General features: G+C 38.5%; 1 protein-coding gene across 1 annotated transcript; it reads left to right on the top strand.

Moving 5' to 3' along the window:
* TM9SF2 (transmembrane 9 superfamily member 2) lies at positions 1–27574 on the top strand. Its single transcript, XM_074535662.1, has 17 exons — positions 1–279; positions 4919–4986; positions 6053–6146; positions 6845–6972; positions 11088–11217; positions 12731–12855; positions 13709–13820; positions 15473–15552; positions 15643–15751; positions 15875–16007; positions 16252–16371; positions 18533–18590; positions 19241–19400; positions 20862–21013; positions 22033–22144; positions 22756–22927; positions 26908–27574. Exons 1-17 carry the CDS (start codon positions 148–150, stop codon positions 26973–26975), a joined length of 1953 nt encoding a protein of 650 aa, XP_074391763.1. The 5' UTR covers positions 1–147; the 3' UTR covers positions 26976–27574.
* The last annotated feature ends 177 nt before the right edge of the window (positions 27575–27751 follow it).

Consider the following 27751-nt stretch of genomic DNA (forward strand, 5'->3'; position numbering starts at 1 on the left):
TGTCGCGCGCGCGCGCGCGAGGGGGGAGCCGGAAGCGGCGCTGCCGCGTCAGGGCGCGCGCGGGGGGTGAGAGACGGAGCCGCGGCCCCGCTGCCGCCCAGCGACCCCGGCCCCGCCGGTCCCCGCCCCGCGCTCCCCCGGCCGGACATGGCTCTGCGGCCGCTTCTCCTCATCGCTGCCGCGCTGGCGGCGGCCACCGCGCCCGCCGCCGCCTTCTACCTGCCGGGCCTGGCGCCCGTCAACTTCTGCGAGGCCGGCAAGGAGAAGCCCGAGTGCAAGGTGAGCCCTGGGGGCGCTGATGGGAGGCCCCCGAGGCCGCCCGGGCGCGGCGCGGCCTGGGTGTTGTCCCCCTGCCGCGGGGCTGCGTAGTGGAGTTTGTCCGGAGGGTCTGGAGCCGCCTGGCCGTGCCGTACCGGGACTGTGGCTGCCGGGGCTCCGAGCGTGGTTCCGTTCCCGCTGTGCTCAAGTTGCTCACAGGATTGTTAGGGTTGGAAGGGACCTCTGGGACACCTCGGTCCAACCCCCCTGTCAAGGCAGGGTCGCCGGGAGTAGGTGACACAGGAACGCGTGTGAATGTCTCCAGAGGGGGAGACTCCGTGACCCTCTGGGCAGCCTGTTCCATTGCTTTGTCACCCTCAGCGTAAAGAAGTTCCTCTTCGTGTGGAGGTGAAACTTCTTGTAATTTAGTTTATGGTCATTGCTCCTTGAAACGGAAATTGATGAGCCAGGGGAATGGAGAGGTGCTTGCCTGGCTCAGCTCCGGCCTGCTGGGAAGGGACCACGATCCCTGCGAGGGAAGGAGAGAGCTGTCGGCTCATCCTGTGACTTACGGCCACGTCGGGCAAGTAGCAAAGTAGGAAGCTCCGGTCTGTTATCGCTTCGGTCCTTCCGAATCCCTGCAGGAAGCTGCAGCAAGTAAGGATGGCAGTGACAGGTCATGCCGAGGGGTGTGTGTGTGATTCTTGGCAGGAGCGAGCAGCTGGCGACTGGAGCAGATAGCAGAGTAAACATCCCGTAACACTTTCCTTGCTCTGTCTGCCTGGCTGCAGGAACCTGAAGTGTAGGGGCTGCCAGGGCCTGGAGTGTCAAGTGAAGCTTAAACTTACCTTCATGTCTGCAGAAGGGACAAGCAAAGTTTGCATAACCAAGTAACTCATTTGTAAGGATATTGGTGGGGGAGCATTAATGCAAATCTCCTCTGATGAAAAATCATCTTTGCTCCTATGGGGCACCTTTTGAAGTTGTTTCCTGCTGCTGTGATGGAAGTTACAGCACACTGTCCTTTAATACTTGAATGAGAAAGTTCAAGACTAATCAGTTTTACGATCCATGGTCTTACTACTACAGAAAGCAGCTCTCTTGCACTTTCTGAGCTCTCAGCTTCTGCCTTGCATGAAACACTGGTTCATAATTCTTCAGAATAAGAGCTTGCTTAAAACTGTATGCTTTTGGTAAATACCATGTGCTGACTTTATCCTTCTGCTGTCCTGAATCAGCTGAGCTGGGAATAAGCCAAGCACACAATGAAGGCTGTTCAGTTGTAGTAGTAAAATGTCCTGTGGACATTCTTTTACAGGACCACAGAAATGGTGTTTGGAAGTGACCTCAGCAGGTCACATACTGCAGCCTCATGAGTATGGAGCATGAGAGGGCAGAAAGCACCACTCTTGTCAACGTTAGATCAACTCAGCTCTACCTTTGTTAAGGCAGGCTTTGGAGACATCCAAGCACGGAGTAGCCATCTCCTCCCTGGGTGACCTGTTAGAGTGCTGCACCACCCTCTTAAGGAATGGGGTTTTTTCAAATACAGGCTTAAGCTTTCAAGCTGCAGTTTGTGTTTTTTCACAACATCCCTGAAAAACATGGCAATGTTTGGATTATTCCTGTCTTAAGCTTGTAGAAGGCAGATTTATTTTTTTTAAGTCAGGTGGACATCATGGCCTACTATATTTTGTAACCAATCTGAGACACTTATGGGGTAATCTTTCTCAGATATCTCTGCATTTTTATTCCTCATAAAGCACATACAAAATGTTTGTCTTCTCCTGAGATTTTATCATTTAATAAATGTGACATGAGGTACTTGGGTAATTTAAAAGTTCCACCAGCAGGCAGCTGAGCACCTCAACAGCTGCAGTAGTGCAAAAATTCTTTCTGCAATTTCCACATTAGACATAGGCATATGGAGAAGTCTAAAGCACTCTTCACATCTCATTCTCTCCATGTAGTCTGCAGCTGAATGTACTCTGGTTCCTTGTAAAGAGAAACAATATATGATTGCATTATTGCTGTATCATATTTATGTAAGTGGATAAAATGAAGCTTCCTTGGACAGGTTTCTTGCAGTTATCACTGTTAATTGCAACCTCAGTGCATTTTCCTCTGCCTGAGGATTTCGATCCAGATGTCAGTACCTACTGTTTGTCTGTTATGATCCCTGTTATCTCCTGTCCTGTGTTGGTGAGCTGGGATGAGATGTTGTTTGCAGGGCATGTAGCTAAGAGCAGTGAGACCTGTGGCTTTCCCCCTTTCTCCAAGTTTCCTGCCAATCTGCTTGGGCAAGCTCAGTTTGGCTGCTTCTTCTGGTTTTGGTAAGAAAATCATCAGAAATGGAATGGGATCTATGCAGACTGAAATAGTAATTCTTGCTTAAAGATTAAGAATCCTTACTCAGTTTTAAAAAATCCTGATTGCTCCAAAAAGGGTTTGGTGTTGTATGGAAATGGTTTATCAAATGTGCTGATCTGCAGTAATGCATATAATTCTTAGGAAAAATTGCAGCATTCAGTAAATCTCCTCTGATGAAAGTAGCTAATTTAAGGCCACGGTTCTGTGGCCAGCTGAGGCAGTCTAATTCCCTGCTGCTGCTGCTGAGAGTGAGAGATTTCATTGCTGCCTTCCCCTGGGCAATGTGTTCCTGTCCTCTGCATTGACTCAGCTGTGTTACTTGTTGTGCTTTTGAGCTTAGCATGGCAGGGAAACTATCCAACTTTTTGCCAGTCTAGTTTCCTGTTGTGTTTGGGAGTTGAAGTGACTTACAGAGTTATGGCAAGCATAGAGTCCCCAGAGGTGAGTGGCAGTCTGCATGGCTTAGGGCAGGGGAAAGCTGAGCCTGAAGGTGTGTTTTCATTTAGTGGGTCATGCTAACAGCTCACAGAACTTCTGTGTCTCCCAGGACTGTATCCTGACTTGCACATGGACAGCTGAGTTATCAGTAAAACACAGTACCCAACTGAAGTATCTGAGCTACAGATACATGTGAACATTTCTGGCTTTTCTTTTCCTCCAGAATTTCTTGGTTTGGCTAAACTTGAGCGAATTTTGATAGGGAGGAAATGCTCTTCTGTTGGTAAGAAAATAGATGGCTTGCTGTTGAAAGGAAGAGGGTTTGCTCTTGAGGGCATTCACCTTTGTTTTGCCCTTCAGCTTTTGTCTGATTACACAGTAAGGCAGCTCAGTTTGTGTTGTGGTTTAACCCTAGCTGGCAACTAAGAACCACACAGCTGTGTGTTTCCTGCTGACCCCAGTGAGATGGTGAGGAGAAATGGGGGGAAAAGTAACTTGTGGGTTGAAGTAAGAACATTTTAATTGAAAAAAAATACATACTCATACTACTAGTGATAGAAAAAATAATAATAATTTTAATGAAAAGGAGGGGGAGAGAGAGAGAGAGAGGGGCATGAAATCCAGGCAAAACAAGTTGCACAGTACAATTGGTCACCACCCACTGATGGATGCCCAGCCCATCTCAGAGCAGTGATCATCCCCTTCCAGCCAACTGTCCCAGTTTGTATTCTGAGTGTGGCATTCCATGGTATGGAGTGGCCCCTTAGCCAGTTCAGGTCAGCTTCTCCTGGCTGTGTTCCCTTCCAGCTTTTTGTGCATGGGAAACTGAGAAGTCCTTGACTCAGGGTAAGCACTACCTAGCCACAAGTAAAACTTGAGTGTGTTATCACATAATTCACTCATTGAATACAAAACACAGCAATGTGCCAGCTACTAAGAAAAAAGAAAATTCTGTCCCAGCTGAAGTGAGGACAGCCTGCTGTGATACTAAGAGCTGCTTTTCAGAATTTTTTTGTTTAAGTCTTTTGCTGTTTAAGTCCATTAGATTGGTTTACTGTGCAAGCAGATAACTGCCAAAAGCAGTGTACGGCAAACATTTGAATTTTATTGGAACTGCAAGACTAGGATAAGGGAAGGGATTTTGAGACTAAGAGGCAAGAGTGAGAGTCCTTTCCCTTTCAACAGAAGTGGAGTAGCCCATCTGTAATTAATGTCTATTGATTAAACTAGTCTGAAACCACAGTAAACTGAATTTCAGGTTCTTACCCAAATTGATAGAGTTAGTGAAAAACTTCTATAGGAGGGTAAATGTGGGTATCCTTGCCTTCTCATTGAAAAGAGATTCTGTTTAAACTTAAAATATATCAGTCTGAATGCATTGTTTAAATGATCATAGTTCAGTTTATAGTTACTACACATATAAAATTGTGGAGCATCCTTAATTACAGAAGTACTGGTCTCATCTGCACTTTCCTTCATGTTCTTTTAAGACTTCTATTACACAAAAGTTGTGATGATAACTAATATGACTTGAGTTGGTACATTAAACTCAAACACTGGCAGCTGTGCTAATGATATTATTTTTGTGCATGATTTCCTGCTATCTTGTAATTGGAATGGTTATGTTAGCCTTTAAGTGGTTTTGTCATGTGGTCACTGCTTTTGTCATGGTGAGATGGTGCCTTACTTGTGCTCCTAGCAGATACAGTGCATTACACATCAAGATGTACCATTACACAAATCTTACATTTTCAGCTTTCCTTAACCTTATTCTAACAAACCTAATTTTGTATATCCATGGGAATTGAAGGAGTGCTTTAAATGTAACTGCTGATTATCTCTGCTCTTTCAGTCTGGAATCGAGCTGTTTGTGAACAGGCTTGACTCAGTGGAGTCTGTGCTCCCCTACGAATACACTGCGTAAGTATATGGTACCATTTGTGCCATTTGAATTGTCAGTTCTTCCAAAAAGATGGATTTCATTTACCTTATAGTATTATGTACTTCTTGCAGCAGTGTGCCACTGAGGCATGGCTATTTATTTTGCTAACATAAGTTTACAAATACAGAATTTTCAGTGAGCAGATGGATGCCTACATTCCTTCCTTTGTCTCAGTTTTCTGCTCATAACTTCAGTGCATGGATTTATAGGCCCTCATGCAGGTTGAATCGCTGTTGTAGTGTAACGTAAGGTTAAAATATGTGTGTATAAATATATCATACTTTACTGCATCACTTGTCACTGTAGATCAAAGTATTACCTCTGTCTTTAGTAGCCGCTGCCAGATGAGTTAAAGTGGTAATGAGGTGCCAACATCCCATCGATTATCTTAATGAGGTGTTAAATGTTTTCTCTGTACGCATCCATAGGAGTGCACGAAATGTATCAGTGCCTGGTACAACTATGTAAAGTTTTTGCTATAAATAGTACTTTGACTGTTAATATTGAAGAGCTTAAGCATCAGTTATGTCTACACTTTAAAGAACATTAATGTGATATATTTAAAAATAGATTGGAAAAATGTGGAGGATGTGCTATTAAATGTGTTGCTGAATAAAACTGTAATAACCGTTTAATAGTGTTTGTTGTAAGGGAGCTGTCTCTGTCTTTTTTATTTTTATTTTTCCTCAAATTCTGGAATCTGGCCTGCATGCTTTTTTTTCTGAGAGTCATTATTAAACTCTAGATGAAGATTTAATTCTTGTCTAAAATCCCTGTTCAAATAGGAAACTTCTGATTACTCAAAGAAACTTATGCTACACTGTTCTGAGATAGCTGATGAGGAGACTTCAATGTTGGTTCTGTTTCATCTGGTTTATTCTCAAACCAGGATAGTGATTTTCACACTTCACAGGTTAAATGAAGAAACTGTTGTCTACAGGGAAAGCTGTATAGCTCCTTCACTTGTGATGAACATGTTGATTCGGGAACATTATTTGCAGCTGAGAATATTTTATTCATTTTTGTATCTTTTCTCTAATTCAGGTTTGACTTTTGTCAAGCAGAAGGAAAGAAGCGTCCATCTGAAAACCTTGGCCAAGTCTTGTTTGGGGAGAGGATAGAACCATCTCCTTACAGGGTTGGTTCCCTGACAGTAATGTGTGCATTCAAATGTAACCAAAGGAGATCAGAATCTTGAAGATGATTTTCACAGAGGCTTTATCTGAGAAAGCTTCAGCATCTGAAATTCCACACGATAAAAATCTGTCAGTTTAATCTAATTGTAACTGTGTGCTCTGCATTGTGGGGCTGTAGCCTGAAGTGCTGTGCAGGTTATCTTCTCTCTTTGGGATCTGACAAAACCTGATTATTGCTGCTCAGCACTCCTGCTTCTTAGAACCAGATCTGAAAATGTTGCAGCCATAAAATGGAAGAATTATAAATGGTGTTAGCTTGCTGGTCTGTCCTGCTGACTGAAGCTCTCACATGCTATTCTACAGAGGTAGTTGGAGAGAAAGCTTCCAGTTGAAGCTGCCTGTGCCAGCATGGGTGCTGAGAGGTCAGATCACTTATCTGGTAAATCATGGCAGAAAATGTGTGCTAGTCAGAAACAAGGAGCTCTTGCTGGAGGGCTCCTACAGTGAGCACAGGAGGGGTTTAGAGCACACACCAGTATAAAAACCTCCTCTGGAGGGTTGATGTACCTAGTCTCAGTAATTTGTTAGGTGTTTTCATTATAATAGTACAGGCAATGAAATGTATGGGGTAAATTGTTATGTACTGAAATAAGACAGTTTGTTACAACCTTTTTGCTCATGAGTCTTTCACTTTTCTTAGTTCACATTCAACAAGAAGGAGACCTGTAAAACTGTTTGTACAAAAACATATGATACCACAAAGCCAGAAGAAAAACAGAAATTAGACTTCTTGAAAAAAAGTATGCTACTGAATTATCAACATCACTGGTAAGTTGGTAAGTCTAAAATTCATAGATTGGTTAATGTAATATGTTGGTGATAATTTAGTTTATACTTTTGTATTTGCAAGTTAATAGATGGAACAATAGATATGTGCACCTAATTTCTTCCCCTTCTGCTTTTGCATAAAATCTTATATTGTTTGTCGTCTTCATAAAAAAGAACTCCTTCACTTGAAGGATAGGCATTAGGAGCAGTGGAAATGAATCTGTTTCTAAACACAAAGCTTTGTGCTTACTGTAAGATACTGCTGCTTTTTTCACCTGTAAATGTGGAAGTTAGTCCTGCCTTAGCTTGAGAAAAGTTTTACAGGATCTTTATTCTTTTGCTATTATATTTTTGTTTTCCTTGAGAGCCCTTGTGCTCACCTTGAATTGCTGTGTCCAGGAGACAGGATCAACAGTTCTTTTATGCAATGTTTGTTTCTCTTCTATGGATGTGGAAGGGAAAGGTGGCCAAGGAAAACTAATTAATGAAATAATTTTGAGGAATGCATAAAGGCTTGGTCCTTTCCTGTTCTCTGGGCCTCTCTGTAACCATCTGATTGACCTTGGAGCTCTGTTTGAGCTCTGACATTGAATCCTTGTCAGATGGGCATTAAGGGTGGGGCAAGGCTGAATGAGTGTGCTGAATCTCAGGCAGATATTCAGTTTCCCAACACTGCACCCACATCCAAGAGCTGTGAAATGTTTATCAGCAGGCTCAGTCTTGGCACTGGAAATGTCCCAGCCATGTTATCAGTGTTTATTTAGTGCTTGATGTGTTGGCAGGCTCTGCCAACAGCAGCTTTCAGGTGCAAGAATAGAAGGAACAACTTGGGCATGAGTACCTGAGGCATGTCTTAGCAAGGAATGCATGAGCATCATTCATTGATGTCACTCATAGGTATGCTCTAATTCCAAATATGGGCCTCCTGCTTTATGGGAACAAGTGTGTTGGTCTTCATCTATTTGGATTGAAACTTTTTGGGTATTTTAGTAAAACTGCAGGTTGAATGTTGCCACTGTCATTAACTGTTTTTCTGTAATGTTATGTTCCATTCCTTCAATTTTGAAACAGCTGGAAAGGCAACAAGTGCATTTTCTACTGCTCTCAAGAACTGATATGGGATATCCCTTTGTGGGGATAAACTGTGTTCGCTGATGTAAATGTTCTGGGAGCCTCTTGAAAATGAGTGTAGTAGGAATTTGATAGGTTATGTCCACAGGGTTCACAGGCAAGAGTCATGTGTTCAGGTAGGTGAACAAGGAGGCCGTAAAGAAACTCTGAAATATACAGCTACTTTTGCAAGGATTTGAAGTGTATATGCCTAATGCTAAAACAAGTGGAGCTTCAAACATGCTGGACTTGATTGTATTCCTCTTAAATATGCATATGTTTGTAATATTTGCACCACTTTGAATTTCAGTCATGCATGTGAGTCTGGCATAAAAGACTCAGCTATAAAAGGTTGTGTATGTTTTGGTGTGTAACTTAAAAACAGCTTCCTAAGACTACAAAGCTTGAAAAAAGTTAATTTTTTTTAGAAAAGCCCATAACTTAAGCTGATAGAAGCTGAAACAGAACTGTGTAAAATTAATCATACAAAAAAGTACTTCAGACTGTTTTGGGGTTTTTTTTCCCTGTAGATTAAATTGTTTTAAAAATATACTTAGTGTATTCAAGTAGAGGTTTAAGTAAGATATAATTCTGTTTTTCAGTGTGAAAACTTCCCTTGAAATTTAGGTTTTTTCTTAATTCTTTTAATTGCATTTTCACTATATTTTTTTTTCCTGCCCACTGCCCTAAAACTTAGGGACTAGTGAAAAATCCTTGGTTATGTCTGTTAGTCCTCCTTAGCCACAGCTTCACAATGTGGCCGTGGCTGGATTTTGTGATTAATGATGCATGCTCCAGGAGTATGGTACAGAGGTATGTTGTACAGGGATGAACAAGGTAGCATAAGTGAGGATTCAGTAGAGGGTGATTATCCGGCTTCAATTTATCATGAAATTCCTGGGGAACACAGATGGTGCAAAATACTTCTAAGGTTTCAAAAGCCACTTAATAAGATTAGGAATTGACATACTGAATTGGACTCAACAGCTATACTGATATCTTGGCTGACAATGTTCATCACCAGATGTTTTTGAGAGACATATAAGAACACTGTTGAATAGCATATTTGCTCCACATGTATAATCTCTTCAAGTCATTTTAAATTTGAAGATTAGCTGTGAAAAATGATTTGCTTCTTAAACTACCAGTTTGCTCTGGCATTGCTGCTGCTTGAAGGCAGCTCAGGATGTCTTTGCTGCATAGATGCAAAGGAAAGCTTTTATCCAAACCAAACTTACTTGCAATATGTTAATGTTGCCTTGTTTTGATTAGGAGATGAAAACACTAACAAAAGCAAGCAATCTCTCTAGCATACATTATGGAGATAAAATTTCAAATATACAAGCACAGAATTGATTGAGTTGGAGAAGACCTCTAAAATCATTGAGTCCAGCTGTGTGGTGGGTTGAGCCTGGCTGGACACCAGGTGCCCACCAAAGCTGCTTTGTCACTTCTCTCCTCAAGTGGACAGGGGAGGGAAAATGTAGCAAAAAGGTCAAGATAAGGGTAGGGAAAGATCACTCATCAACTACTGGTATGGGAAAAACTGAGGAATTCTGTTCAATTTATTAGCAGCCAAATGGGAGAAGGGTAATGGGAAATAAACCCAAAGCTTAAAACTCCTTCTCCCCACCACTCCCTTCTTCCCAGGCTCAACTTCACTTGCAGTTTTCACCACCTCCTTTGCACAGGGGTGCAGGGAATGGGAATTGTGGTCAGTTCATCACACATTTTGTCTGCCACTCCTTCCTCCTCAGGATCAGGGCTCCCCACGCAACTGCCCTTGCTCCAGTGTGGGGTTGCTCCCATTGGAAGAGTTTTTAATGAACTTCCCCAGTGCAAGTCCTTCCCATGGGCTGCAGCTCTTCAGGAACTGCTCCAGTGGGGGTCCCTTCCACGGGATGCAGTCCTTTAAGAAGAGGCTGCTCCAGGTGTGGATTCACAGGTCCTGGCAAACCTGCTGTAGAGTGGCCTCATCTTTCCAAGGGGCCACAGGTCCTGCCAGGAGCCTGTTCCAGTGTGGGTCTCCCATGGGATCACAGCCTTCTTCAGGGCACAACCACCTGCTCTGATGTGGGGTCCTCCATGGGCTGCAAGCAGGTATGTGCTGCCCTGTGGTCCTCCATGGGCTGCAGGGTGACAGCCTGACTCACCATGGGCTGCACCACAGGCTGCTGGGGAATCTCTGCTTCTGTGCCGGGAGCATTTCTCCCCCCTCCTTCTCCACTGACCTTGGTGTCTGCAGAGTTGTACATATTCCCACTCCTCTCTCCAGCTGCAGATGCTGTTGTGAAGAGATTTTTCTCCCTTTCCTAATCTGTTTCCCAGAGGTGTTGCCTCTGGTCACTTATGGGCTTGGCCTTGGCCAGCAGGGAGTCTGTGTTGGAGCCAGCTGGCACTGACTCTCTCAGACCTGAGAGTTCTTACAAAAACAGTTGTTTGATGGCTTACAATTTTTTGGTAATGCAAATCAACTAATTAAAATGTTGCATACTCTTTGGTAGCTATAAATGAGGTTAATGATTAGGAATTCATTTAAATAGCAAAAAAAAAAGTTTCAAGAGTGCTATGAAAAATGTATTTTGCAATGAGGAAGCTGGAGAATTAATAATTTGTGATGTAGCCTTTTTAAAAAAAATTGTTTTGTCTTAAACTTGAATTTTAGCTGGTTCAGCAAATTTGGTTATTTTGGCCATTATTTAAAGACAAAATAATAAATTAAATTGTTACAAATTTGGACTAGGTGAGTTTTTGGCTTTGGGCTGTTTTTGCATGGGGACTTCATGAAGCAGTGCAGTGAATAGAGTGGTTTCAGTTGAAGAGCTCCACGCTTGTAACTCGGTTGGAAATTGGATTGGCAATCATTGCAATTCCATGGGTAGTATTATTCTTGTAGTTAATATTCCAGTAATGAATATAGCAAAGTAGATTAATGTTAATCTGGTTTTGTTTCCATTACACTGTGTATTTTGAAAAATGGTGAAGTGTCACTATGTCATTTACAGGATTGTGGACAACATGCCTGTGACATGGTGTTATGATGTGGAAGATGGCCAGAGGTTCTGTAATCCTGGTTTTCCTATTGGCTGTTACATTACAGAAGATGGCCGTCCAAAAGATGCCTGTGTTATTAATGTATGTTTATGCAATTATATATTTTTTGATATATATTACTTCTTACTAATTTAGAGACTAGCATTTCTCCTGTGTCATGTTTCTATGGTGAGTCCTTGCTGTTTTAAGAACACATGTTGCCTAAAGATAGGTGAGTGTTTTGGTCTCTGCAAGTACCTCAATTGAAAGCCTGATCTAAGCCTAAGAACCTTGTCTCTTATTCTTCATAGTACAGAAGAGCTCTAAAAGATCAGGGGGTGAACATGCATAATATTCAGTACATGTGGAGGGTAAAGGTCATCCTTCATTGCCTAAGAAATGGAAATGTTTGAAGGCTTGGACTTGACATTTTTTGGGATAGAGGTGTTTTCGTCTAAGCAGATTTGCATAGGTGTGTTTGTACCTCTGTGTACTTTTGGAAGGTTTGCTTTTCCTAAAACTGGGAGCTGATGGAAGAAGATTCTCTTGTGATAGATCATATAGTGGAGATCCAGATAAGTGCACTGAAAGCATTATGGAGATAAGAATACAACAGAAAGTCCAGGAAGTCTTTGACTACCACAGCCTCTTCCATGGCAAGGTCACTGAGAACTTGGGATAGGTTTTTGGGATTTTTCAAAATGGTTGGTTTTATTTAATAGATCTTACCAACAGATAACAATTTCTGTGGTTGCCAATTTTGTTTAATTGCCTCCATAATGAGTTGGTGTCAGGGTCTCCATGTGAATGGATGCATTTATGATCAAATATGTAATCTGGCAATATTATTTTAATCTTATTTTAAGGCTTGCTTTTAATTAAAGGAAAATAACCTTTGAATAAATAACTGATGTACTGTAGAATAACATTTCATTTATGTAACTATTCTTATAACTAGGGCTGCTCTGTAGAAAGGGCGGGAAGAGAGCACTTTAGAGGTTCTAACTGAACTTCAGTAGACATAGCTGTTAAATTACTTGTGAGTTTAACAACCTTTTAAGCAAACTAAATTCCAAGGTGATGTTTCCCTTCACCTGAGGTTTGCATTTGGCATTCTTGGCTGCTGTTTGCTGTTCATCCTTGTGCCATTTTGGTTTCAAAGGTGGTTCTGCCACAGGGAGCATTTATTTGCATCGTCTTGGGAGGTTCTGTTTAATTTCTGAAAAATACTCTTTGTTTTAAAATACCTAATGCTTGTGAAATGCTTCTAATAACAAAACTTGTCCCTTAGTTATCTATTCAGGTTGCTACTTAAATGAAATAGGACATCTTCAGTTAAATTGATTAATAAATACATATATATTAAATATTTTAAATTAATTTTTCTACTTTTCAATTTTACTAGACCGTTCTTAGCCTTAACTTTTCTAACTTATGTTTTTAATGCAAGAAGGCACTTACTGTCTTTATAATTTCCAGTATCTCACATTCATATTTTAGAACTTCTTGACAGAAAAACGATATGCAGTCTAAAATTCTGTTATGCAGACTTCTGTCTAAGGCTTTGTGATGTCTGTATTTTTTCTTTGTTTAATATAACCTTTCTTCATTGCAGTCAGAATTTCATGAAAAGGATACCTTTTATATTTTCAACCATGTTGACATAAAAATTTATTACCATGTTGTGGAGAATGAAGCTCTGGGAGCAAGACTAGTTGCTGCTAAACTTGAACCAAAAAGGTTAGTAGTTGAAAGTAACTTGTCTTCAAAAAGTCATCCATCCCAGGACACTTGCTTTGATCTGGGAACCTGCTGCTAGTCAGAAGTGCTTTCAGATATGTGACCTGCAGATTACCTCTCCTGTTGATTGATGTAGTGTAGTTAGGACAGTGTAATGTAATTTTGTAATTTGATGGACCTTGGTGCACTTTCTCTTACTTGGACCAAGAAAAGATGAAATAAAACCTGTAAGTGTTGGTGGGGTGTGATGAGTGTGTGTGTGCATGCATGTATTTCTCTACCAGGGAATATTCTGTCTTGTATCAGAACAGGACACCAGTGCCTGCTGCAGGCTTGACTGGAGTGCAAGATTTGATCTGTTGAACAATCAGGATTTGTATAGAAAGATTTCACAGCTACACTCATCAGTTGTCCTGGTGTCTGTGTGGCTTTTGCACAATTGGTGTCTGTTGTGTTATTTCTTAGCATCTTGTCTTTCATGGTATAACTGAGCTTGTAGCATTGTTGGTTCAGTTGAAAGTATTTTTTCCTGAGAGAAGTTAGTAATTCTGGTGGTGTAACTTTAAAATGTTTTGAAAGTTCATAGCAATACTAAGGCTTCTTTCATTTTTGGTACTCTGCTTTAGAGACTGTGCTCTTTTTAGAAGAGACAAATCTTGTTTAAGAAGTTTAAGTTTCAGAAATTCCTGAGCTTAGGATATGTTCCTTATGAGTCCTGAAATTTATGAGACATTAAGTACAATTCTTATATTGAAGGGAAGAATCCTTGGTATGCTTTTCTAAGATGAATGAATTCTTTCTTAAGAATGTTGTCAGTGAAGTGGCTTTCATTGTGTGTCTTGTCTCCCTGCAGTTACAAGCATACTCACCCAGACAACCCCGACTGCTCAGGAGTGCCCATGGATATAAGTAATAAGGCCAGTGGAGAAGTCAAAATTGCTTACACATACTCAGTTACTTTTCATGTGAGTACTAAGATTTCTGTGGTGGTTACCTCTTAAAATCGTGCATTAGTACTCTGAATTATAAAGATGGACAATTAAAATTGGCTCAGAATAATAAATTTGTAGTTTTAAAACTTTATTTGAACTGGAATGTCAGAGGTGGCTTGGGATTTAACCACATACATTACAGTTTTGCATACCAACACATACAGAGTAGATGTGAAACACATATGTGGTTTTTAAGAGTCACACTTTCCACATCTGCCTAGGTTGTCTGGTAGATTATTTTTCAATCCAAGTTCTTAAGTCTGAGAAATTGTATGTTTCATGTAGGTAGGTTGGAGCTGATAGTTTTCTGCCCTCCTGCTGCAAAAGCTGCCTTCTCTTTAAGGTCTTCCTCCCCTGGAATCCTTCAAAAGAGTAGGAAGCTGGTGGTCTTTGTTCTACTACTCTCCATTTAAAAGCAGAGGAGCAGTATATCAGGCACTGCAGGCAGCAGTGATAGCTGAATGTTTTTCATTCTGCTGACAAGAGAGGGAGGTTTTGATTTTGTTTTGGTTTTCTGTAGATGGAGTTTGCTGGACAAACTGTTTATCAAATTTCCCTACTCCTTCTCAAACTGTTTCCACTCTGAGTTCAAAATACAATAAATAGTATAAGAAGTAGGAGGGATTATATTATGTATATACTATATAATGATATTTTGAGAAATTATATCAGTTGTGGTGCTGAAATGAATTTGTATACCGAAAAGAAAGTACTTCTGGAAACCTGTGAGAAGTCAGTAATCAAGAGTGACCTCAGCTTCATATTATTTTATTGTTTGTCCTTAAAAATGACATGCCCAGCTGTGTGTGTGTGCCTGTCTTGTGCACAGTGTTACATCAATTGGAGGTAATCTTCTGAATTTCTATTGGGTTGGCAGACAGGTCATCTCAGGAAGAGGAAAAAAAAAGGCAGTTTAGGTATGAGGAAAAATGCAGTTCTGTCCTAGAGTCATTGATACTGGTTTAGAAATTTGTTGCTTCCTTTGAGACATGGTTTTGTTATCTCAGTGAACTATGTTTGTGATGTTGACTACATTTTTTAACCCACTGGATTTTTTTCAAAATCTGGCTTTACTGGAAAGCACTCTTGTTCTTGTAAATTAGAAATTACTGAAATAACAGCCTGTCAGACACCTAGCCAGTTTTGTTAATTGGCTTGTTTAATGGCCACCTTCACCTGATTAACACTGTCTATTCCTTTTTTCCTGTTTACTCTGCAAAATAAAACAAAGAAATGTTCTTTTTGAAGTGTTTTTGATCAATGAATGTTCATTTTGAATAAGTTTAATCTGTTGAAATGCCTGGAGGAATAATTTGCTTCCCTCTGCTAAGTTCTGTTTCCCCACCTGTCCTGCACAAGCTGTTTGTAATGGTGTCCTGGTTTAGGTAAGCCTTAATGTCTTAAGAAGACACAAGTGTTCAAATTCAGAAAATATTTTGGTTTAGATTCTATGGTCAGATCTTAGGTTTGCTCTAGGTAGCTGTTATTGAAGTATTCCCTGTAAAGCATGGAACTTGAAATTTCAGTTAGTCACAAGATTTAAGATTGATTTGCACAAACATCAGCTTTCAAATGTATGAATTGGATACTGACTGTATCTGATGTTCATGTGTTTACTCTTTCAGGAAGAAAAAAATATCAGGTGGGCATCAAGATGGGATTATATTTTGGAATCCATGCCTCACACTCACATCCAGTGGTTTAGGTAAGGAGGAAATTTATTGTACTGAAGTGTTTACATTGCAGTTTGAATGATGATTTTCATTAATTTTCTTTTTTTTTTTTTTCTTTTCAGTATTATGAATTCCTTGGTGATTGTCCTCTTTCTGTCTGGAATGGTAGCTATGATTATGTTGAGGACACTCCATAAAGATATTGCAAGATACAATCAAATGGATTCCACTGTAAGCCTGAAATGTAGTTCCTAAAATTTATTTGGAATGTAATTTTTCCAGTTAAATGTGTAACTGTAACAGGCTATTTAAGTTGCAATCTACTGTATTCAAATAGATGTATTTCTTTTACAGGAAGATGCTCAAGAAGAATTTGGCTGGAAACTGGTTCATGGTGATATTTTCAGGCCCCCAAGAAAAGGAATGCTGTTGTCAGTTTTCCTAGGCTCTGGCACACAAATCTTAATAATGACTTTTGTTACCCTGTGTAAGTAAAGTGGGGAGGATTTAGTTGATTGTACATGATTTTTCACTGCATGGTGCTAGTAAAAATAGCAGTATCATTTTGTCTAGAAATCTCATTAAAGTCATTAGAAACAGCTGAGCTGATGTAGTAGACATGCAACTTAGTACACACAGATTGTAAGACAGCTGATGTACTGGCTTTAAGTCAAACATATAGTCTAAGGTTTCTAACATCATTTCTAAAATTGTGCATCTCTGCTTCACAGTTTTTGCTTGCCTGGGATTTTTGTCACCTGCTAACAGGGGAGCTCTAATGACCTGTGCTGTAGTTTTGTGGGTGCTGCTTGGAACTCCAGCCGGTTATGTTGCTGCCAGATTCTACAAATGTGAGTAATAGTTACTGAAAATGAAAAGGCTTAAGTTCATTAACATAAATTATCATTACAGAACTGAGTTTTATTTTGCTGCACTGTTTGTAACTTCCCTCAGGGCAATGTGGGGAAATGTACTTACCTTAAAAACAGAATATATATATATCTATAGAGCACTTAACATAGTTACACTGGTTTTGATGTAGTCATGCCTAAAGACCCTGAATTGCTCTTGCTGCTGTGTATTTGTGAAATTTATTAAATAATAGTAGTACTAAGGTCATTTCATCTTGACATCAGACTGTTTTCTGCTTCTGTTTCCTGTCACTGTGGGCACTGTGTAAACCTGCATTGAGTTTTAGCTGTGGATGTTGCTTGGTAACACACACCTGCAGCCCCAAATTGTGAACCTCAGTTCTTGCATGCCTGAGATTGGTGACCTCTTTTTAGCTAGCTCCCAGTTATTTTGGAGAATGATGCTTATTGGAGTGTCTGGAGCACGGGGAGAAGGACTGTTCTGTAGCTGTGGAAGTCAGCCCTGTGGTGTCTGGGCCCCTGACAGGAGTTAGTTGATACTGTGCTCCCTCACTGATCCCAGCTATTGTTTCAAGACCTGTCTGTCTGCCAGCCTCAGATGATTTACTCCTGTATCCTCTGATTTATTTTAAGGTGAAGCATGGCATTCCACATACAGCTTGTTTTAATTACCTTACTCAAGGTGAAAGGTTTTTTGACTTGAGAGAAACGGATCTTTTAGTTGTGAATATATGGGGCTACAGGAGAAGTTTATTTCAGAACTTCAGCCTGGCAGTAGATACTGGAGGTCTTCTTTCTTACCATTTTGTAGTTTTCATGTGGGGAAAACCAGTGGGAAAAGTGAGTTTGTATCTTGTAGGGAGTTTTTTGCATAGTGGTGGTGACATGAAAATGAAGTATTCCTAATATCCAAGCCAGTTAAGACTTAAACAGAAGGAAATTTTAGTACGAAGAGCATAATTGAGGATAGAATTATTCTTGATATTGTGGTGTATACTGTGTGTTTTGAAGGATATTTTGAAGTGTATTAGTGGTAAATTGAATCCTATGTCTTTGGTGGAAATGTAGTTTTTAAGGATAAAATTTAATATTTTATTTATTGGTAATCACTTAGTTGATACTTGAATGTTGTATTTAATTACTAAGATAGTGAATGACTGATCCAGGGACATTTTTGTTGTTATAACAGGAAGTGGTTTATACCCTATATTAGAGCATGTAAACATGAATGGGATTTTTTTAATAGTATACAAAAATAATGTGATGCATAAAACAAAATGCAACTGAAATGGATATCCAATTTTAAAAATTGGGGTGTTTTTCAAAATTGCATTTAAAAAGTGAAACATGAGTTGAAATTAAATGGTTAATCTTAATAACTGCTGTCACATTTTACCAAGTTTTTGTGAAGAAATAGAAACTTAATTAAAATCACTCTAACCATAATCACTTCTGACTCTTGAAATAAAGAAGCATGTCATTATGGCAGTGCTCAGTTGAAATTATCTGCTTCACTGCACTCCAGCAGGATATTTTCATTTGAAAGTATATTGACTAGAATTTTTATCAGCATAGTGCAAATTCATAAAGATTTTCTTAAAAAAAACTATCTTTGGTCTTTTGGTATCACCACTGCTTAATGCTGCTAAGACTCAAGAAAACATCACTACTTCTGTAAGCGTGTTAGTTCTGACTTCTGTAAGATTCATTGGCAAGAATTATTTCAAGAAAACTGTTAAGCTTGGTTTTCACATATTTATGTATCTTTACCTACTGAAACCTGCAGTCAAATGCTAGAAAGCTTAAATTTCTTAATCACTCCAGGTTTAAAACATTTTTTAAAGATTTAGCAATACTGCAAATCTGCTTCGTCTTTTTAGTAGATAAAGTCATCAGAAACACAGTTTTAGTTGGATACCTTTCCTGACCTTGGTCTGAGATGTTTTGCTTTGAAGTTCTGTGGTTAAGCAATAGGATAAGGAAATCCAATTTTATTACTGAATATTTAGTTTACTGGTTTTGGGCATGATAGCACATGATTTGAGTATTTGCGAGTTAAGTATAACAGGTAAATGGACTGGAAAATTAATAGTTGAGCTTAATACATGTTTTAATGTCTGTCAAATGTTTTAATATACAGCATTTGGAGGTGAGAAATGGAAAACAAATGTCCTGCTGACATCATTCCTTTGTCCTGGGTAAGTTGAGAATATTGTCATGATTAAGAGAATTTATTGCTTCTCTGATGTGCATAGCTAATTTTTTAGGTTTCAGCCATACAGGTAAATCTTACATTGTCCCTTTATTCTGGGAGCTCCAAGAGTATCATGGTGCTTTTGACAAAGATGAGTATGTTAGTGGCATATCATCCTTAGATTTTTTTTTTTTTTTGTAAGCGTTTGTTTACTCTCACCACATGAAAAGGTTGATTAGGAAAAGGCATTATGATAGCAGTAAGTTTGAGGCCCACTTTTTCATTGTTTTCTTTCATTCTCTGGACTGCACTATTCTGACCTCACTGTAGTCAGTCTCACATAGTGTCATGTAATGTATAACCACTCTGATAATTTTTTCCACTTAATCACAGCAAGCAGTCTTACCCTGAAGTGTAATTAAGACAAGCATATATTTGAAATAGCTTAGTTGGAACGTCAGTGCCTGCTGGAGTTCAGTCCCACTAGATTAACAAAGAATTGCTTGTCTGATCTCTTTGTTTTCATATTTTGCGTGTGTCATTTGGTTTTAGCAGAGATTCGTGCTAAAATCTCAAAACAGTGCCATTGTTTTGTCAAGGTTACTGAATGTTCAGAAGTATTTCTGTGCTCTAAGTGTGCTCTGTGTTTTTCAGAATTGTATTTGCGGATTTTTTTATCATGAACCTCATTCTCTGGGGAGAAGGCTCTTCAGCAGCTATTCCGTTCGGTACCTTGGTTGCTATTTTGGCACTCTGGTTTTGCATATCTGTACCACTGACATTTATTGGTGCCTATTTTGGGTTTAAGAAAAACGTAAGTGTTTCTGAGAATTTGTTTTTTTAAGTGTATACCTACATAAACACACACAAATATTTTTCTCTGTACAGGCCATGACTGAGGTAGCACCTTTGCTAGTTGCACTGTTGGCTCCACTTCAGTTCAGTTGCTTTAGAACTGTCTTAGAGAACCAGCCTTGGTATTCCAAGGCTGTGACACATGGTTGGTGGCAGTGATACTTCTCTGCAGCAAATTAGGTTGTCATTCTGCTTAATTGAGTGATTGCTACAGATAAATCAGTGATTTGAGCATTTTTATTTTAATTAGCATCTCTTTCATATACTAAAACAAGTACTTGACCCAGCAAGCATGAGGGAAAGCAAATTCTGCATTTCTGGGTTTTGTCATGTATTTCTTGTTCCTGTCTGCCCTCCGTACTGAGGATGTTCCCTGATCAAATTGCTTGAGTTCTGTGAAATCTGTTTGCATAAGTGTTCTGTAAATGGTTATCTCTGCTTGGCAGACGTTAATTTTGATTTACTCCTAAACCAATCAATTTTACGTATTTTTATGACAGCTCTTTGTGACCAAACATTTAATAATTTGGTGACCAAATCATTAAATAATGAGATTGGTTCTTTTTTTCTTTTTTTTTCTTAAAATCTGTTTACTGTCCCCCACAAACAAATTTCTATAAGTGCAGATACATTTGTGGGTTTTCTCCTGCACAGGAAGCCAGGATTCTGTCTCTCTGTAGATCTCTTGTAATACCTTCAGAGAATATTGTTTTAGTAGGCACTTTTTAATTCAGTGGGCTTTTTCTGATAACCATTTTGAAATTCCATCAAGTTCCCCTGCATTGTACAGGTGTGTACATCTTCTTTTAAGGAAGGAAGATTTGATAAGCTAATAAGGCAATGTGGTAGGTGTCACAAGAACTTGAAAATCAAATCAGAAAGGAAGTATCTGTTGATGCTTTTGATGTAATTGTTATGAAAGCCAAAAGATAGAGAGTATGCATGTATCTTACAATGCTTTACATTGTTTTCTCTCACCATGCTGATCCATGCATGTGTCTTGAATTAGGATTAAATTGCTGGATGGAGTCCTTTCAGTAAGCTTATCCTAGTGCAATTTTTAAGTAAATCCTGAAAGACAACACACAGGAATTTTTAGAAGGTGAAAGCAGGAATCTGCACCACCACTACCCCAGCTGAAATATGGTAAATCAGCTCAGGCTCTGTAACAAATGATAGATAGGCAAACATTGAAATGGAAGTCCAAAATATCTATCACTATGTTTTCAGTGAGAGCTGTCTTTTAGCAAGTTTGCCAGGCAGGTGTTGGTAACTGAGCTGGAGCAAAAGCAAATGTAGTGTAGCTGGGTATGCACATGCTCAAAATAAAGAGTAGACTTTGTGCCACCAGTCATTACAAAAAGAAAGCAAAAAGGTTTGATACTTAATTTATTTAGCTGTTTGTTATTTTTGTTAAAAGGCTATTGAACACCCTGTTCGCACAAATCAAATTCCACGTCAGATTCCTGAGCAATCGTTCTATACAAAGCCATTACCTGGTATTATCATGGGAGGGATTCTTCCTTTTGGATGTATCTTTATACAGTTGTTCTTCATTCTCAATAGTATTTGGTAAGTTCACCATAAATTGAATTTTCTGTCATAAAAAAGTGATAATTCTTTTCTGAAAGTTTTCTTCAATATGCTTTCCCGGATTATTTGGGGATGCATTGTTACCATACTGGTTTAATACTATTTAAATGTTAGTATCTTTTTTATGTTTTAATGGTACTCGGTGCCTGTTGTGCTTGTTGGCGTGTGCAGAGAGGTGGCTGTGATATGCTTAGCAATTTACAGCTGACCTACCTTCAGATAGTTTGTTGTTTTCTCATGCTACTCTTGTGACTTCATGTGGAAGTGGCTCTGAAGCTGATATATAGCATATTACTTGACAGTAGTAAAGTTTATTAAAATCAACTTGAGATTTGTTTGGTAGTTGTTATTAGGCTAGAAGACTATTACTACTCTTGGGAGGAAAAAAAAGAACCAAGAACAAATTCTTGTGAAATCTTTATTAAAAAAGAGTAATGATTTTTAAAAAGAAAGCCCCATAGACTAGTGCAGTATATAAGTGAATTTTGATGTGAGCTCACTGACAAACTAATCTACTGTGAGGAATTTGTCTTCCTTCTGGCACAATTTAGTTATTGGATCTTGTTAAACTGTTTCTGAACCTTGAATAGGTGCCTCTACCCAACACAGACAGCTACAGCATTTGACGTTTCTTGTTGTTTTGGAGCTTTGCCCCTTTGATTGAAATGTGAGGTGAAATCCAGGTTCTTCTGAAGTCAGTGGAAGAGGTCATGCTGACTTCACTGGAACTGTGATTTCACCATTATGTTTAGTCATTTCTTTCTCTAAAATCCCAAACAGGGGCAAGCTTTGGCCTTGCTTTCTTAGTGTTCTCAGACCAAGCTGCCAAGGTTCCTATTCTTTAGTTAGAAAATAAATTAGTCAATTGTATGGCTGCACAATTGACAGTTTTTCAATAGGAAGGGAAAATACTTAAGGTGAAGGTGATGTTACTACCTATGAAGAAATAATAATAGCACAATGGCCATTTAAATTTTTTTTTTAACTCCCTTTTATAGGTCCCACCAGATGTATTACATGTTTGGCTTCCTGTTTCTGGTATTCATTATTTTGGTTATTACATGTTCTGAGGCTACAATATTGCTCTGCTACTTCCATCTATGTGCAGAGGTAGGAAATATTTCCCCCGTTTTCAAACCTGATAATGTTCTAAGAATGCTTCCAAAAATGTTAATGCTTTTGTAATTAAAAATAAGTATTCCAGAATTCAACATGAACACCAGTGCTAGATGAGATGTACTTAAACTATGTCTTTAAAAAGTGAAGCAGGCTACTTTTGCCAACTCTTGTAAGAAATATTAAAACCTTGCACTGGGTGTTCCTGAGTCAGATGGCACATCTTTAGATTCTCGCTCCCTGTTTTCTGAAGGTGCTAAATTAATCTATTAATTTTGTTCAGTCAGAGTGCATTTTGGACATACCCAGCCTTGGGAAAAAAAAAATCTCTGTGTCTGGAAATAAGTACACCTGGCTTATTTGGGATTTTAGGATTTTGTGTATTTGCTATTGATCTTTAGGTTACTTATCTCTAGTTTTGAATGGTGTTATTAAAGCAGTATTGGTTATATATAGTTCTTCTCCCTCTAGATAAAAAAAACCTGCAAAAACTTACTTTTGGATAAAGTCATAATAGAGAAGGTAGCTCTGCATTCCCTGGTAGGATCAGTGGGCTAGAGGTGTGCACAATATTTCTCACACATTTGTATTTTCTCTCACTCTAGGACTATCACTGGCAGTGGCGTTCATTTCTCACTAGTGGCTTCACTGCAGTTTATTTCTTAATATATGCAATACATTATTTCTTTTCTAAACTGCAAATCACAGGAACAGCTAGCACCATTTTATACTTCGGTTATACCATGATTATGGTTTTGATCTTCTTCCTTTTCACGGGTAAGTGTATTCAACCTGATTTTTAAATTTTGAATCTGCCTTTAGTTTTGCACAGTAGAATCCTTGGCAAAACTGATCTTGATACAGAATTATAAATTTATGTATGCCTTTGATTTTTTTCCAGGTGTAGCATATTGCAACTATGTGCTTACAAACTTTAATAAAAGAGATAAATGAGGATGAGGCGAAACTACTGCTAACTTGAAGTGTGGCCTGTCATTAGGTCTACAAATATGTGATAAATACTTTTCCAGATTTTATTTTTATGATAGTCATATGACCAACTCAGCTTTTAAAAATAAGTTGTCTTTGGAGAAGCACACTTCAAATCACACACAATCAAGTATAAAGTTACAGTGTCAAGATAAAAGCAGCACATTTTTTGGAATAGCTGGAAGGAAGAGAGAGGAATAAAGGTAGACAAAGAATGCCTTTTTTTTTTTAAATTTACTCTCTTCCAGGATGTATTTACCTGTATCACAATTGCATTGAAGTGGCATGGGAAGCAGACAGAATTTCTCTAACTTTTTTTTTATCAGTCTTGTCTGAACCTTGTAATCTTCATTGTGAGTGTTTGGAAAATACATCTGTCTTAGGTGCTACATTTCAATTTCCTCTTCAGTAATTGAGATGAGGTCACAAAATTTTCCATTGTAGTCTTCAGTCAGACAGAAATAGCCCTTGTTTAGGGTGGGAAAATGGCAGTGAAAATGCAAGAAGTCTCCTTTCAAACTGGTGCAAGGAAGGCAGCAACTGCAAATTCCTCAAAAAGATCTTAAAAATTCTGTGTTCTGCTGCAGCAGAATGCAGTGTATCCCTGTATACTCTGCCCTACAGAGCAGTACTTCTGAGACTACTTTGAACTGATCCATGGTTTAAATAATTTCAGGCCTCATGTTGATGATGACTTTTAATGATTCCAAAGTCTTGGATATGTATCTGTGCACAGATACTATCTTTTGGGGCCTCCTAGACTACAAAGGGCTTGTCATCAGAGCTTTTAATGCAAATCTCACTATGACTTTTAAGTAGAATTTTCATTTCCACTTAACCTAGGAGAACAAAAATAGTAAAAGAAAAAAGAACTAAGAATGGTGTTCATTTTAAGTATAACTGAATATTTCAAAGACATGTCCACTTCAGCTAAGAAAATATTGAAGCTGTTTGTGGACTGAATGCAGATGATGATGAATGGGAGCAATGGCCTGCAAGGATTTTCTTGGGTCATTGCCTGTTTAAAAGGAAGAAATGGGACTTGAGTGCATTATATAATCTCACTGAAAAGTGATCAAGCTGTGTCCCAAAAGTTGTCAGTTTTATCTTCCATCCTTCATTTTAAGTCAGTCCAATGTATTTTGGCATTGCTTGCAGGTAGTTTGTAATTTATGCATCTCTGCTTTTATTCACATTTCTGTACCAGTTTGCAAGTCAGGTTTTCTTCTTTCTCACCTTGCTTTTCTCTTAACCTTTACTTCTGGTCTGGGTGTACTGGTAGTTTCATTGAACTAAAAAATCCTAGGATGTGTGGTTGTTCAACTGGAAATGAATGTGTACTGCTGTATGCAGATCAACTTTAAATGCAGTGCAGACTTACAAAGTAGTGTGAAAAATAGAAAGGCCTTACATAAGTGTAAAGTCAATTAATTTAGTTTCACCAGCTTTTCCAACAGATGTTCAGCAAGCCTGCCTGTAATAGTAAAACAGTTTTGCCCAAAACCAGAATTGTGTTTACCTTGTCTCCTTTGTTCACTTTGGATGTGTGCACTAATTCTGGAGCAGATTCATTCAAGATAAAGGGGATTTACAATAATTTTCTGTGCTGAGACATGGTTTAGCTGCCTTTTGCATCTCAGATACCCCTATAATTTACATTTTTTGCCCTTATTCTTTCGAGTCAGTCATGTCACATGGCATTGTCTAGAGGCATTAAGATGTGTCCACTGCATCCCCTTTTTTCCTTTGCTCACGTGTTCACTTTCAGTTGACCAAGTGGCTGTGCAACACCTGCCAGCAAATTTTTAGGGTAGGTTCATAAGCATGCAAAGATGAGGTGGTTTATTCTCAGCCCCTTTCAGCTGCTTTTTGTGGCAGTCATTTGTTTGTAATTGGGACAGTGGAAATGCAAGTCATCCTGTGCAACTAGAACTCAGTTTTCAGTCTGTATGCTCTTGGTTTTTTAAATTTTCAATTTCTGTGTTGAAATCAGGGGAGGTTACACTTGAGGCAATTAATTACACAGAATTCTAAAACACGGTGCTTAACAATTTGTTATCTAATTCCCTCAAGATTAAGTGCAAATTACCTTTTAATTTGGGGAAATAATCCTGTTTCTTAAGATTTGAGAAGAATTATGTCCATTTAGGTTGATATGAATGTAAAAGCAGGTTATGTTCAGTTCTCTGAGATTTACTGAAGTGCTCTGAGATAAGAATTTACAGAAGAAATCAGAGGTAGAGTAAAGGTACAGGCAGTTCTCTTTTTTTTTTTTTAAAACAAAAGAACATATTAGCAATTTAGCAAAAACTGCTCCCAAAGGCATCTGCCTTCCCATGTCAGGATGATAAAAAAGCTAAAAAGAAAAAATCATAATTGTTGTATGAAAACTATTCTGCTGCTGCTTACTCATCTGTGAAGAATTGTCAGGCTGGGGAGGAAGGGTTTTGACGATGCCCTGCTGCTATGTCAGTGTAACACATGCTTCAGGCACTTGCATCCGTACTGCATTCCAGGTCATTGATCAGACTCAGCAGGCACAGTACCAGGAGCTACATGACAAATCTTTGATTCACAGCTGGGATCACAACTACGTATCACAGTCAATGAATCACTTCAACATCAGTAGTTTAGCAAGCGTAAAGTGAAAAAAAGTGACCATGATATCATTCATGGTTCCTTTCAAGCTTTGATAGACAACAAGTTACCACACAACTTTTGTTGCCCCTCTTACCAAATCTAAAACAAAGGAAGTTTTTTCCTCTAATGAACTTCTTTGATCCTTGTATAAGTTCAGGATAGAATTCTAGAAGAGGTACTTAGGCAGAAATCAGATAATCTTCAGGGCTCTTTTCCTGTCCTAGTTTTTGTGGGAAATTAAGGTCCCTGTAACAGGTGTTCTGAGCTGCTGTTTAATCCAGTATCATTCTGATTGAGACTGAATTTTGATTTAATCCAGTTAAATTAACAAATCCCAGCTATATTAACTATTTCACATTCAAAATAATATTTTTGTTAAAAGTTTCTTTTGGAGTTACACAAAAAGAAGGGATGAAGCCTCTGTTTTTTTTTTTTTCTGCTAGAAGGATAATAAATAATCAGGGAAATGATTTTCATCCTCCAATTTTAGTTCAAATCTGTGTATACCTTTTGACTGTCATAAGTATTTCAGAAGTGTTTGTTTTTAAGGTATGTAACACATGTTTTCAGTAGGACTACAAGTTGTGTGGTAACTACACTATGGTTTGAAATTTTTATTAACTCATTCTATGGAGAATTTGTATTAACTCAGTCTATGGAGAAATAAAAGTAGTGCTCTAGTTTTCCAAGACCTTAAAGTATTGCTAAGTAATGGGAACTCTGATGATGTTATTATGTTTATTAAACATAATAATGTTCTGACAGCTGAGCAGATGAGATAAAGTGTGTGTGAGTAGTCACTGAGAAAGGGTGAAATGGAGCAGTGTGAAGGAGTGGGACTGCAGCATACTGGAACAAGAACAAAAAAGTAAACAGAAACATCTTACTACTAGAGTGTTCCACATGATCTGTTGTGCTCCTGAAAATAATGAGAGGTTACAGGGTAGTTGATGCCTATAAGGTCCAAGTACTGTCTGTAACTTTCCATTATCTGATGTGATTGATGTACTGAAGGCTAAGGACAGCAGATCACAGATACATACATCCTGACTTATAAACTATGGATAGAAATTAATGTCTCCTGTGTCAGTGTTCTAACATGTCATTTTCTTTTTTCTCTCTTTTAGGGACAATTGGATTCTTTGCATGCTTTTGGTTTGTAACCAAAATATACAGCGTAGTGAAAGTCGACTGAAGAAACCGATGTAAAGAGTTAACACAGAAGAGGTTTAGTCTTCATTAACCTAACTTAAAAACCTGGTCTCGTTGATGAACTTGAGCTTTATCAGAAGTATTGGCTACCTGTTCTTTGAGAATGATATTGAAATGCACCTACTTTTCCACTAACACGTTTGTATTGTGACTTAACAACCTTTTTTCATTCAAATCTTAATGAAGATCAGAGTTACAATATTTATGCATTTGTAAATACAACTATACTTTGAAAGAAATGTTAAATTCTAATGGCAGAATAGAAGTGGCTGTATTACACAACTTGATGATACTTCTGATCAAAGTACAACTGTAAATAGGTTTTTCTAGCTTGGTAGGTGGGATGATTTATTTTTCTTTGAGGGAAATGAGAACTTTTTATTATGCTAACTTTGAAGGATGACTCTTTAAGAGGTGTTGCTTTTAGTCTGGATGTGATTTTTATTTTTTACTGGTGTTACGTCCATAAATATTCTGATTTCTGTGACTTAATTAGTTTTGGTGTTCTTGGCCTTTCAAACTATGTGCCTCTGAGTCCTTGAATTTATAAATTCATAATCCAATAAACGTTGTAAAAATGTCTTCATTGACTTATTACATATTAGAAGTTCATAAAAATATGTAAATACAATTATATTGAAGACAGGTGCTTAAAGATTGCATAGAGTACTTTCTGGCATTTTCTATGGTTTAATGTATATTGACACACATTTAGATCTGCAAGAATTATTATTTGTGCTAAATGGCTTTAACATGGAC

Source organism: Zonotrichia albicollis, chromosome 2 (assembly GCF_047830755.1).
Source record: "Zonotrichia albicollis isolate bZonAlb1 chromosome 2, bZonAlb1.hap1, whole genome shotgun sequence".
Taxonomy (NCBI): Eukaryota; Metazoa; Chordata; class Aves; order Passeriformes; family Passerellidae; genus Zonotrichia; species Zonotrichia albicollis.